General features: G+C 30.2%; 1 protein-coding gene across 15 annotated transcripts; it reads left to right on the top strand.

Annotated features, from left to right (window-relative positions):
• The first annotated feature begins 3450 nt into the window (after positions 1-3450).
• On the top strand, positions 3451-7751 carry LOC107612933 (cyclin-dependent kinase G-1). Of its 15 annotated transcripts, XR_015896228.1 has the most exons (10): positions 3451-3534; positions 3912-5121; positions 5269-5404; positions 5522-5610; positions 5760-5871; positions 5971-6071; positions 6175-6245; positions 6379-6413; positions 6563-7343; positions 7431-7751. XR_015896228.1 is itself a non-coding variant. In XM_088496483.1 (7 exons), exons 2-6 carry the CDS (start codon positions 4004-4006, stop codon positions 6064-6066), a joined length of 1551 nt encoding a protein of 516 aa, XP_088352609.1. In that variant the 5' UTR covers positions 3451-3534; positions 3912-4003; the 3' UTR covers positions 6067-6071; positions 6175-7751. The 15 variants fall into 15 exon arrangements, 4 of the variants coding, with proteins under 4 accessions (XP_088352609.1, XP_088352610.1, XP_088352608.1 ...); XR_015896226.1 differs by having other exon boundaries at positions 6563-7751; XR_015896223.1 differs by lacking the exon at positions 3451-3534 and having other exon boundaries at positions 3542-5121.
• Positions 7752-13464: the final 5713 nt, after the last annotated feature.

Raw genomic sequence — 13464 nt, 5'->3', positions numbered from 1 at the left:
CAATGCACTCTTAAATGAAGAACTCGAAGAAACAATATTCATGGCTCAACCAAAGGGATTTGTCTCATCTGCCACCTCCCATCATGTTTGCAAGCTTTAGAGGTCTCCCTATGGACTGAAGCAAGCCCCCAGGGATTGGTTTATCAAGCTAAAACTCATTATTAGCAAGTTTGGCTTCAGTAACACTGGTTCAGACACATCCCTCTTCACAAAATTAACCTCAACCTCCTCCACCTATGTTCTTGTGTCCGTGGATGACATCCTTGTGACAGGCAGCTCTCAGTCAGAAATTGGAACTCTCATCAGTTAACTACACTCGGTATTCTCACTGAAAGACTTAGGGGAAATGAGTTACTTCCTGAGAATTGAAGCGGTAAAGAGCAGTGATAATGTGGTGACTTTATGCCAAACAAAGTATATCAAAGACCTGCTGGTTAAAGCTGGAATACAAGATGCAAAGGTAATGCCCACACCAATGGCCTCAAGTCTAAAACTCTCAGCTCATGGTGGAGAGACTTCAAAATCCAGCCCTTTATAGATCAATAGTTGGCGGGCTTCAATACGCAACCATTACCAAGCCATAAATTTTATATGAAGTCAATAAGTTATCCCAATTCATGCACCAACCTTTAGAGAGTCACTGAAAAGCAGTAAAGCGGGTTCTCAGGTACCTGGCAAGCACCTCCCATCACAGATTGAAGTTTCAAAAGTTGTATGAAAGTCGAATTTATGCATTTACAGACTTAGATTGGGGAAGTGATGTGGATGATAGAAAGTCCACAAGTGGGTTTTGTGTCTTTTATGGTCCAAATATGGTCTCATGGTCAAGTCATAAGCAATATGTAGCGTCAAGGAGCTCCACCAAAACATAGTACAGAGGAATGGCTGTTGGGTTCACTGAAGTAATCTGGCTCCAAAATCTACTCTATAAGATGAGGATACCATGCACTGCAAAATCGAACTTTTATTGTGACAATCAAAGTCCTGTGTTACTAGCTGCCAATCCTGTCCTCCACAACAAAAGCAAATATTTGAGCTCAATCTCCACTTTGTGAGAGACTATGTCTCTGAAAAGAGAGTCAATATAATTCACATCCCAACTCAGGATCAAGTAGCTAACTGCCTCACCAAACTCCTATCTAGCCCCAGTTTTCTCAAATGTAAAATGAAGATGAGAGTTGCAGACAAAAGCTGCAGTGGGAGCCAAACACTTCGCAGCTCAAGTAGTAGGGTTGATGACAAGCATGTTGAAGAAGTAAAGCCCATAGGACAATCTCAGGAGACCCAGCAACAAGGCTGATGTTAGGCATGTTGAAGAAGAAAAATCCAATCAGCTGCAGTTAGTTAGCCATTGTCCAATTAGCTCAACCCAACCAGAAGAAACTAGAAACTTCCTTTCTTATTGCTATAAATATTTGTATCCTGTAATAAATTCAGTTAGTTTTCTATTATACAATTTTTACACCTTTCTTTTTCTCAAGAATGTTCATCTTTTTTTCATTTCGCTCTCTACTCTTTTTTTTTTTATTTCTATTCATCATTGTTATGAGTCTGATACCTTTTTACATAAATAACATGTAGGATAAACTATAATTTTTATTTATTAATGTTTAAGACATTAAATTTTTATTGTGTTGGATAATGTGATGACCAATGATATAGCATGAATCAAATTTTTTTTGGTGTCTTTCCATGAGTTAGATTTGATCTTGTGGATCCTAAATTATGTTTTTAATACAAAATTAACTCTAACCATACATACTAAAATAATATGAATAAAAAATATTTTAAAGTTTGTCTTTAAATTAATAAAATTAAAAATATTATCCTTAGTCAAAGACCCTAACAATATATTATGTGGCATTCAATTTGTTGATTTTTTCAATCGTACATCCAAATGCGCTATAATCTAAAAGGATCTAAAAAAATAAATTTGACAAAATTATGTAAAAGAAATGCTGCCAATAAATTTTATACAGAGGTGCGCTATAGTACCTATCTCATTTAAAATATAAAATATTTTATTAAAACTTTTATCTCGTTTACACGGTAAATAATCTGTTTGTATTTGAGATATTTTATATTAATTATGTCTTATCTTGTTATAAATGAAATACATTTTTAATTATTGTCTTTATATTATAAATAGGATAAATAATAAAGTATAAATTTGTAAACATTGTCTAAAATGTATGTACCCGTAAGTAAAATATTCAAATTATTTATTTAAAAAGCTCAAAACTAAAGCAAAAATTATAGAGGAATCGAAATAAAATATGACACGTATATAAGTATACTTCAACTCTTTTGTTTGACGTGACTCCTGAGAATTTTGTTTGAGAGTATGTTTTCTTGTTGTGCTAGTTGTTGGAGAATTATTTAATGGGCTTTTGCTGGGTTAGTTGTTCTATTTATATTCCAAATCGTGATGTATACAAGCCCAGTATTGTTTACCAAGAAGAGCAAAAGCCATAACAAAAAATTATATACCATATATCCAAAATAGACCAAAAACAATAAATAAATAAAAGAAAGGCGGCTAAGATTTTAAATATAGAAGAACGATGGGTGTATATGTGATCAGAAACATTCATCAAATTAAAAATTAAAAATTAATTATAATTTGTAATAGCATATGAGTTAGTATAGCAAGATATGGGACATTAATTAATTAATTAGTAAAGTTTGTTATGATTGCCAATTTACCATAGTGTGAAAGCAATTGTAAAAGATAGTTAAAATAAAAAACAAATATAAGTAGTAATAGTATGAAAAATTTTAAGTATATTAAATACATGGATGTTCTAATAATTTTAAGTATTAATTTTAATTATAAAAAATATATAATATATATTAATTAAAATTAATGTTAAAATTATTAACATTTTAGTATTTTGATATATTTAAAATTTTTTCTATTTATTAATATACATAGACATTAAACATTAAAACATGAATATATTGATAAAAAATTTTGTTTTACAGATATAGTGTTTATTTGAGTGTTATTATTTTGATAAATTTTTTTTAATAATTTTTTTTTATTTTTTAGTGTGTTTGACAAAATTTTAATTAAAATAAAAGTATTAAAAAAATAAAAAATATATTTTATTTTAAAAAGTTGCAATTTACATATGTTTTAAAAGATTTTTTTTTAAAAATATTTTTTATGTAATAAATAAACAAAAAAATATTTTTATATTATTGTATCCAAACATAATTGATAAATAAAAAGATCTTTTTATATAAAATATCCAAACATAAATTCCTTTTTACTTTTCCATAAGATTTAAAAAAAAAGATAACTCGAAAAAATATGTATTAGTAGAAACTCACCCAAACAAATCTATTATGTCTAAAAATATTAAATTAATATATTTTTTATTTTTTCCGACAGATATTTTTGAAAAAAATATTTAAGTTCGTTCGCGAAGATAGATAGATAGATACAAGTCAGAATAGAAAATCAAAACCCTAAGGCGGCTCGTTTGCAAAACCAAATCTCTCTTCGATCTCTTTCTCTGTGTGGTGCCGGTAAGGGTTTTTTTTTTTTTTTCCTTCAGAATTTTCAATTCAGATTCAGCTCCAACCACCTCTTTGATTCTTTCTCCGAATCCTGTTGGTTTTTTCTGTTTTCTTCGAAATTTCCCTTTGTATTTTTTCCTCCTCAATCATAAATTGGTTCGATTCTCTTTCGATTGCGCAATTCTATACAAAATTAGTAATAATTGGGGTTGGCGAAAACAAATTTGACGAAGGTATAGTTGAATCGGTTCGGTTTTAGCTTCTGGATTTCGTTAGGGTTGTGTTGACAGAAGGCTGAACAATTAGGGTTCTTTTAGGGAATTTGACCGATAGATTCTCTTATTGATTTGTCGAGCGGGGCTTGTAATTTTTCGATCACATGGCAGCTGGGAGAGGCGGTGTTTTGAAGAGGGGGGAATCTTACAAATATGGCTCCATTAAGGAATTTGACTGCAAATATTATAATGATGGTTCTTCTATGGTGGAGGCTTCACCTGCCTCTAGTTCTCATGGTGGTGAAGCTTTGCTTCGGGCAGAGAAGAGGAGGAAAGTTTCTCCTAATGCATGGGACATGGGAGAGAGCGAAGTGAGAGTTTCTTCGAAAAACAGGGTCACCCAGGTTGTTGGTCTGCCTCCTACTACTCCATCTCCGGCTGATTCGTCTTTCGTGCTGCCGGGAGAGCAGTCAGGTGATGGTGATACAGATGCGGATTGCTTCGAGGGAAACAAGGTGCAGGGATGGAACATTGCAATGTCGAGGTGGGCTTCTGCTGATTTTTCACCAGTTGATGCATCTTATGATGAGGACAAGGATGGTAAAGTGAGCTTAACAACTGAAAGTGGTGAGATCCTAGAAGGAAGCTCGGGTGGGAAAGTTAGTAGATCAACTGGGAGTAGTGAAAGAGGTAAGTTTGACCTTTCTTCTGATGATGATACTGACACTGAAGAGGATAATATTGTTGATTCCATTGAGGAGGAGGATGAGGAACAAGGTAAAACTGCTTATAGTTTGGTGTCGGATTCTGATGAAAATCTTGGAGGTTCCAGGAAGGTGCAGAGGAATATAAACATGCTCAACAGTTGCAGAAGTGTGTTTGAGTTTGAAATGATTAAGAAGATAAATGAAGGAACTTATGGCATTGTCTACAAAGCTAAGGATAAGAAGACCGGGGAAATAGTTGCATTGAAGAAGGTGAAGATGAACATAGATAAGGAAGGCTTTCCTTTGACATCCTTGAGGGAAATGAACATTCTTTTGTCGTTTAATCACCCGTCCATTGTAGATGTTAAAGAAGTAGTAGTTGATGATTTTGACGGTGTTTTTATGGTAATGGAGTATATGGAGCACGACCTTAAGGGGCTGATGGATGATATGAAGCAGCCTTTTAGTATAGGTGAAATAAAATCGTTGATGTGGCAACTTCTTCAAGGTGTTGACTATCTTCACGATAATTGGGTTCTTCACAGAGATTTGAAGTCTTCAAACATTCTGCTGAACAAAAAAGGAGAACTGAAAATATGTGATTTTGGATTGTCTCGCCAGTATGGGAGCCCACTGAAGCCGTATACGCCTCTTGTGGTTACTCTACGTTACAGGTACATGGAATGAAATAAGTATTCTAGCTTTCATTGAATTTGAATGTGTGTCAGTGGACGTAATTTGTGCCTTTTCAATTGTCTCTATTGATAAAGTAGTGGCAGATGCGAGAAACTCATGAATTACATCCTTGCTTTTCTGTGCAGAGCACCCGAGCTTTTGTTAGGTTCTAAAGAATACTCCACAGCAATTGACATGTGGTCTGTGGGTTGCATAATGGCTGAATTAGTTGCCAGAGAGCCTCTTTTCAAGGGTAAAAATGAAGTTGAACAACTTGATCAGGTTATTATTTATTACCAACACTCACTTAAATAATACTTTGCTTCTGTAATAGGTTGACTGCAAAGTATGCTCTCTCTCTCCTATTAATAGTTTTTGGTTGTATTAATTTGGTTGCAGATTTTTCGAACTCTGGGTACCCCAGATGAGAATATTTGGCCCGGATTACCCAAATTGCCTGGGTCTAAAGCAAAATTTGTGAGGCAACCGTAAGCTCTTATTTTCCCTGAATTGTTGTGGTTTTACTTCTCACTAAGATTCCCTACTACCTCCTATTGTCACGATTTTATATAAAATGATGAGATAATTCATCTTGATTTTAACTCGGGTATTATTTGCCAACTATTTGCTATTTCAGGTATAATATGCTCCGGAAGAAGTTCCCAGTCGCATCTTTTACTGGTCAGCCAGTTCTATCAGAGTCAGGATTTGACTTGTTGAGCAGGCTTCTAACTTATGACCCTGAAAAGGTAACACATGATCATCACTGATTAAGTTCTGATGGGTTTTACTTGAAATTGAATGATATGACTTATACCGGTGGTGTGCTTTTGTCTATTCTTTTGCAGAGGATAACAGCTAAGGATGCTCTCCTTCATGATTGGTTCCATGAAGCCCCTCTTTCTAATTCTGATTTCAAGCCTATTTCCCCTTTTCGTTGCTAGGACAGGTACTTCTGCTTGAAGCAAAGGAACTTTACAGGAACAATTCAATTTTTATGTTCATTATTGCCAAAAAAGGCTCATGATGTATGATGTGATTTCCAAGGACAGTGTCTTGCACTTCAGTAGGTGCTGATTTTTACCGTTAGAAGCAGCTGCTTGATACATAGTCACCTGACAAGGTGTGGCTTTGTAACTGTTTTTCTTTTTTTTTTTTTCTTTTCCCTCTCTTTTACAAATTTCTCTCTTGACGGAGTTTAAAGCACACTATCTCTCAGTATTCTGCATTTGCTAAAGTATGTACATATATTTCAGGATTCTCAGTAATAAATGATGAATTTCTTCTTGTGGTAATATTCATTACCTTTGCATTCCTTTCCCTTTTGATTATCATGTCTTGTGCTGTGATGTAAAAGATTCACTATTAATTACATCAAGTATTGTTATTTCTTTTGGTGTGATAGTGTTCATGCATATTATTGTGTTGGTTTTGTTTTAGATTGGTCATATGTAAATTATGAGCCAAGATGAACACAATGGAATACATGTAGTCTGGCTCCGCGTCCTGAATCTTGGACTCTCCGCTTGCTTCTACATTTGCCAGGTTTTCGTGTATATTTATAAGTGTATTTTCATAACCCCTCTTTTTTTGTGTTATCTCCTCTGTTCTTATTTGCACACCTTTCAAAGGTTGACTCAGTAAGGTGAGGTTTTTTATTTTTTGGCCTTTGGGGTTGATGTGGGGAGGCTATGACGCTATGTTTCTTTTCTCATTTTATTTCCCCAATATCATTTCTTAATTCTTAGTAGAGGTGTAACATGGCTTGGTGCTTAGACTTCAGTACTGCTCTACTGGCTGTGGAGATTCGTATTTATTGCTTTCAGTGCTCCCCAAGGTATGGAGTTTGGTTTTAATTGAAGCTATTGGTTTTTGCCTGATTTGCTCCATGGCCACTTGGTCAGTAATGAAATTTCGTAGAGAGTCACTGTTATAATTTATATTGTGCAAAATACCGCCTTTTATCCCAAGGAAATCTCAACTTCATTTTTTTTTGGACGTTATTCTCTGCAGACACAAGTAAACTGTCATGGCATCATTTGCCCCCAGGTAGTTTATTGTTGTGTTTGACCATGATAAAGTATTTTGATATTGAGCCTTGTATAGATCAAAACTAAGCATGCAGAGTCTGGTTGAGGGAAGTTTGATGTTGCATGAGCCAACAAAACAGTGGACTTGTATGGGTTTCTCGGCAGCCATTCTCGTACAAGTAAACATGCAGGTTTACACACATTCCAAACTGAAATGGTTAATCTAATGATTAACTTCGTTTGCTTTTGTTTTAGCTTTAGACTATTATTTTAACTAGGAAAGGAGGAAGATGAAGAGGATTTAGTGGCTGAAGCAAAAGGAAGCAAACAGGTTGAGACTTTGTCCGTCTCTGATGATGGCTTTCGATTTACTCCATTTTTCTAGTTCTTACAATTCTGTGTAGAAGTCCCTTGCAAATATTTATTTATTTTTTTCTGTGTTCGTATCAAAGTATAAAACAAGTTTTTGCATTCTCTAGAATATGCTTGACATGTATTGTGGCTAGCAGACACGCATAGTTTTGTTGTATAAAGATTTATTACCCGATGAAGATTTTTAAATTCATCTAGTGTATAATTGTTTTCTTTTTCAAAGAAAATGACCTGGCATAAAACAGCAATTCTGTTCTCTAACCATTATGAGGCAAGTCCAACCCCCTTTTTTTTGTGTTTAATTTCCATTGATATTTCTTGCCGGATTTATCTTCTCTCTTTCATGAGATGAAGAGTTAGCTGTCAGCACAAGCAGTCCCATTGTAACCACACTTATTTTTGACACATTTCTCTTTTTGCCTAACTACCATCTATGGTTGACATTTGACATGTGACTATGTTGTACAAAACCAAGTCTTTGTAGATACAGTAAAAAGTAGAAATTCACCTGTAGTTTTCATGTAAAGTTGATATTCATGTAAAGTTGATACTTGAAAACTGTTAAGTTTGATTAAATAATTATTTAATAATTTTCAATTCTCAACTTTACGCTAAAACTTTACAAGAAAACAATTTTGCACGAGTCTTCCCCTTGGTAAAAATAAATGGAAGGAAAATTTTACGTTTAAACTGTTTTACTTGAGGAGAAAAGGTTTAAATTAAAAACGAAGTGCATGGGATGGACTTAACTAATAAATTTTCAAATTATTTAAAAAAAATTAACGGAGTAAAAAGTTATGACTTATGAGAAAGTTTATGGGGTCATCTATTTTATTAAAATTTGGTTAGTATGGTTAAATGAAAGTAAGTAATTTTATGTTATTAGAAGTAATTTTACATTATTAAAAATACTAATAATAATTAATACTAATAATAATTAATTGATGATTACAATTTACGAAGTACGAAATTTGTTGTCCTCTAATACTTCAAAAGTTATTATTTGACAAGGTTTAAATTTCCAACCTGCGAACAAACGGTCAAAACTCGATTATGTGTCTCGTGTATGGTGTAGATTCTTTAGTAGTTTTAGATAATTCATCAAAGGTTACAAAATGGCAAATATTCTTAAAATATTCAATGTTCTAGAAACTTAGAACGTAGCTATAAAATAAAATCATAAATGGTTATTTTTATAATTTTATATAAATAAAATTAAAGATGGTGAAGGTTGCTAAAGCACTCGTGTTATATAATGTGCGAGGTTATCCATCCAAGGGGATTGGGTACCACTAAATAAATTTGGTTATCCACAAGCTCCACAGTTTCTGTCAAAATTCTCCTTTAAGATAAAAGTTTCACATGGATACATGATAGAAACAGTTATCACGTGATAATCGAGCATAAGATGGTATCATCCCACACCAAACACGATAAAATTGCCGGATATTAGTTGTGCTGCCAAACTACGTGGTACATCATGCCCTTCACTTTTGGTCATGATATATATGCAAACAAAAAGTATAGGAAGCCAATGGTCTAAGTGTATAATGTGTGCAATGGAAGTTTAGAAAGTATCAGAGATATGACCATTAGTATTATATTATTCTATTAGGATACGCTTTTGGGATAAGTGGTTTCATGATATAGTATTAAAGTTCTAGATCCAAAAGACACCAAGAATTCGATCCTTGATGAACTCCAAAATCTGGATAGTATGAGTGATGTTCATTTTATTCATGGACCAAAAATTTAGCTCATTGTACATATTGTACGCTTAGACCATTGGCTCCCTAGCAGTACTCATGCAAATTGTGTTTGAAACGGCATGGAGGGAGGTCAGCGACGGGTCGCCGTGGCTGGGAGGTTCAAAAAAAGGAGTTGGTGAAACGGGTGAAAAATAATTTTAAATTAGAGTAAGGGTTATCGTCTTATTTATGTTTTTTTAGTTTGGTGGGCTTTGGGATCAGCCCAATAAAAATTGGTTGGACCTCTCTTGAGATATTGTGAAATTTTTTGGAGTAATTATCCAAATCAGTCCCCCAAAGATTTTAGAATCAAACATTTTAGTCCCTAAGAAAAATTAATACACAGATCAATCCCTAACATTTTACTCCGGTAGACAAATCAGTCCTCAGTTCATTTTTCGGCAGAATAATTACCCAGATCAGTCCCCAAAGATTTTAAAAACGGACATTTTAGTTCCCAACAAAAACTAATGTACAAATCAATCCCCAACGTTTCTCTCTATTAGACATAATAGTCTTTCTTCCAAAAATAAAATAAAATAAAATAATTATTATTATTATTAATTGCACAATAATATTATACTATATTTTTTATATTTTTTAGACAAAAATAATGATATATTATTATTATTATATTATTATTATTATTATTATTATTATTATTATTATTATTATATATAAATAAGAATCTAATGAATAAATTTATCATTATTTTTATCTAGAAAATACAAAAAATTATGGTATAATATTATTATGTAATTAATAATAATAATAAAAAAAAAATTATTAGAGATTATTTTACAAGAAATTCAAGGTTAAAATCATTTGATATTTTTTTATTTAATATAATCAAAAGATGTACTATTTTAAAAAATATGTTTGTATTAAAAAAAATATGTATTTAATATAAATACAAATTACAATATTTTCTTTAAATACATATTTTTTAATACAAACATATATTTGTTTTTTACATAGGACATCTTTTAATTATATTAAATACAAAAATATCAAATGATTTTAACCTTAAATTTTTTGTAAAATAATCTCTAATAATTTTATTATTATTATTGAGTGACTATATATATATATAAGAATTTAATGAATAAATTTATCATTATTTTTGTCTAAAAAATACAAAAAATATAGTACAATATTATTGTGCAATTAATAATAATAATAATAATTTTATTTTATTTTATTTTTTGACGGAAGACTATTATGTCTAACAGAGAGAAACGTTGGGAATTAATTTGTACATTAGTTTTTCTTGGGGACTAAAATGTCCGTTTTTAAAATCTTTGGAGACTGATTTGGATAATTACTCTGCCAAAAAATAACTGGAACTGATTTGTTTGCCGGAGTAAAAACCTTGGGATTGATCTGTGTATTAATTTTTTTTGGAGATTAAAATATCCAATCTAAAATCCTTAGACTGATTTGGATAATTACTCCATATCTATGAATTACATCACAAAATCTAATGCCTCTTCCAATGATCCTCCCGCAAAGTAGAGAGAGATGCTTGGCAAGAGCCAATTTTACCCATCAACTTAATGGTTTTAAATTTTAATAGAGAAATTTCTCTTCCAGAGATGTGCGTGTCTCGGAGGAATCATTAGAAGTGGCGTTAGAGTGTCTCCATTAAAGTCAATAAAATCTATAGATCCATTAATAGCATGGTTGAAACTCTTATCAAATATCCTCCGTACTTGAGCAGGGACCATTCACCATTGAAAGAGGCTGTAAAATTTCTTTTAAAAGACAACATTTTGAATGAAAGACTTGATGAATTCAAATAAGAATTACATCCGAACTTCTCATATATAGATAAATCAGTCACAGTGTTGGTATTAATATATAAATCAACTTGCATAATCACCATCATACTAGACGAACTAAGAATTCTGGCTGTCGAGATTAAAAGTCAAAACACAACTTAGATAATGATGATTAAGTGACAACTAATGATATTTTTTACAAAATCGTATAGGATTAAAAAATATTACAAATTGCTTACAATGCTAGAAGTGCTTACAATTTAGCAGTCAAATAAGAGTCGCAAAATTTGATAAAGTTAAAAATAGTCAACAATAGTAGCTAAATATATATTATATAGTCATCAAACTTATTAAAATAATTAGCGTAACAAGTTAAACTTTTTACAAATTTCATCACCTCCGTTACAACTCATGCTTAGTTATTTATGGCCAATAATAACCTTTTTTAGTAATTAAGTATGTCTTTAGATATATAAAAACTTAAATTCCATGTATTTTAATCAACTCTCCGTATGAATAAAAATAAATTGAATTGTTAAAGATTTTTTTTCTCCTTGTGTGTGTATTGGTGAATTAGAGAGATGATAAATATGATATGTTATTTATGTGAAAGAGTGAAGCTAGAACTAATTAATTATAGATATTATACTTACGGATAATGTTAGGTAGACAAAAAAAAAAAAAAAACAGCCAGAACTTGCTTTATTTAGCATTAATTAATTGTTACAACAATTAATGAATGTTAAATAAGATAAGTTATGGCTATTTTTGGCTGATTTTCTTTGGTTACCAAACATTTCCGTATACTTATATATAACTTTAACAAAAATGATTATGATCATAATTGATTGAATAACAAATGATAAACGTAAAAACCTAAACCTACTCCTAAAACTAACCAAATAAACTCAAATATTGAATTTAAATATTTGAATGATAACAACTTATTATATATCATTAACAAAACATAACATGTCATATTATTCAACGGAAATTGGTTCTTTTAATTTTTTTTTTCTTAATTTTTTTTATAAAATATAATATCTTACCATATACTCTTTAAATAGAATAAAAAAAAGTGAATTCTACCCAACCCCTCTAAAATAACATGTAAGTTACCCTTCATGATGTGTCACATTTTAATTGGTCACTACTTAACTATAGTTGGGTTATTTTGTAATTTATTATTTGAGATGGGTAATTATATAATTTCTTAAAATATTAAAATTCTACCCCATTAATTGAAGCACGTTCTCATGCAATCTCTTTCTACAGTGCATCATTTCTTAACTGGTCGTTGAATTCCCATGGCTCGTAACTTCCGTGTTCTTCCCAGTATAGCCAACGCGGACTTCATTGCTATCTCTTGTCCTCTCACTCAATCCCCCTTTTTTTTTTTTTTTTTTTTTTTTTTTTTTTTTTGCCATGAATCACTCTTTACCAACGTCAACATCATTAATGGTTAGTTCGGTTATTAAATTTTTTTATTAAAAAAATATATATTTATTTAATTACAAGATGGAATATATATTCATATTTAAAATATAATATAATAAAATAAATCTATTTAAAATACTTAAAAGTATAATTAAAATCATGAATATATAAATATAATAATAAAATTTGTACTCTAAACAAGTAAACATATTTTTTATCATACATAAATTATTTAAAAAATAAATATATTATTAAAATTAATAATACAAATTTAAAATAATAAAATCCAATTTTTTACTGTATTTGTTATAATATTTTTATTCTTTTAATTTACAATTTATTAGTACTTTATTATTTAATTAATGATTAAACAAATTATTTTTATAAAAAATTATGTTTTGTATTATCTTATAGAAGAGACCAATATATTAGTTTAAAAAATAAAGTAAAAATGAAATTTTAAATAAAAAATATTTAATATTAAAATTTTTAAATATAAAAATAATTTGTATAAATATTTAAAAGATAAATATAAAATATATGCATAAAATAAATAAAACAGATAAAATGGAAGTACTCATGAGAAATAAATAATTATTTTTGTCTCCTTTATTTATTTTAAACATGTATTTTATATTTATATCCTGAATATCTATATAATTTGCTTTTGTATTTAAAAATTTTAATATTAATTATTTTTTATTTAAAATATCATTTTTACATTAATTTTTAAATTGGTATATTGGTCTCTTCTTTAAGATTATACAAAAAATATTTCTCATGAAAATAATTTGTTTAATCATTAATTAAATAATAAAATATTAATAAATTAAAAATTAAAAGAATAAAAATACTATAAAAATTACTTGTAAGAAAGTTGAATTTTATCATTTTAAATTTGTGTTATTAATTTTAACAATTTATATATTTTTTAAATAATTTATGTATGATAAAAGATATGTTTACTTGTTTAG

This window comes from Arachis ipaensis, chromosome B8, assembly GCF_059453495.1.
Source record: "Arachis ipaensis isolate K30076 ecotype BB chromosome B8, ASM5945349v1, whole genome shotgun sequence".
NCBI classification, from domain to species: domain Eukaryota; kingdom Viridiplantae; phylum Streptophyta; class Magnoliopsida; order Fabales; family Fabaceae; genus Arachis; species Arachis ipaensis.
The sequence above is the reverse complement of the archived record's forward strand: the minus strand, read 5'-3'. Positions and strand labels throughout refer to the sequence as shown.

Excerpts from the sequence above, each read along its gene's own strand:
- LOC107612933 (XM_088496482.1), top strand. The coding sequence starts at position 3,905 with ATGGCAGCTGGGAGAGGCGGTGTTTTGAAGAGGGGGGAATCTTACAAA. Across the intron at positions 5,611-5,759 it reads GCAAAATTTGTGAGGCAACC|GTATAATATGCTCCGGAAGA; the intron begins GTAAGCTCTTAT and ends TTGCTATTTCAG. Across the intron at positions 5,872-5,970 it reads TAACTTATGACCCTGAAAAG|AGGATAACAGCTAAGGATGC; the intron begins GTAACACATGAT and ends ATTCTTTTGCAG.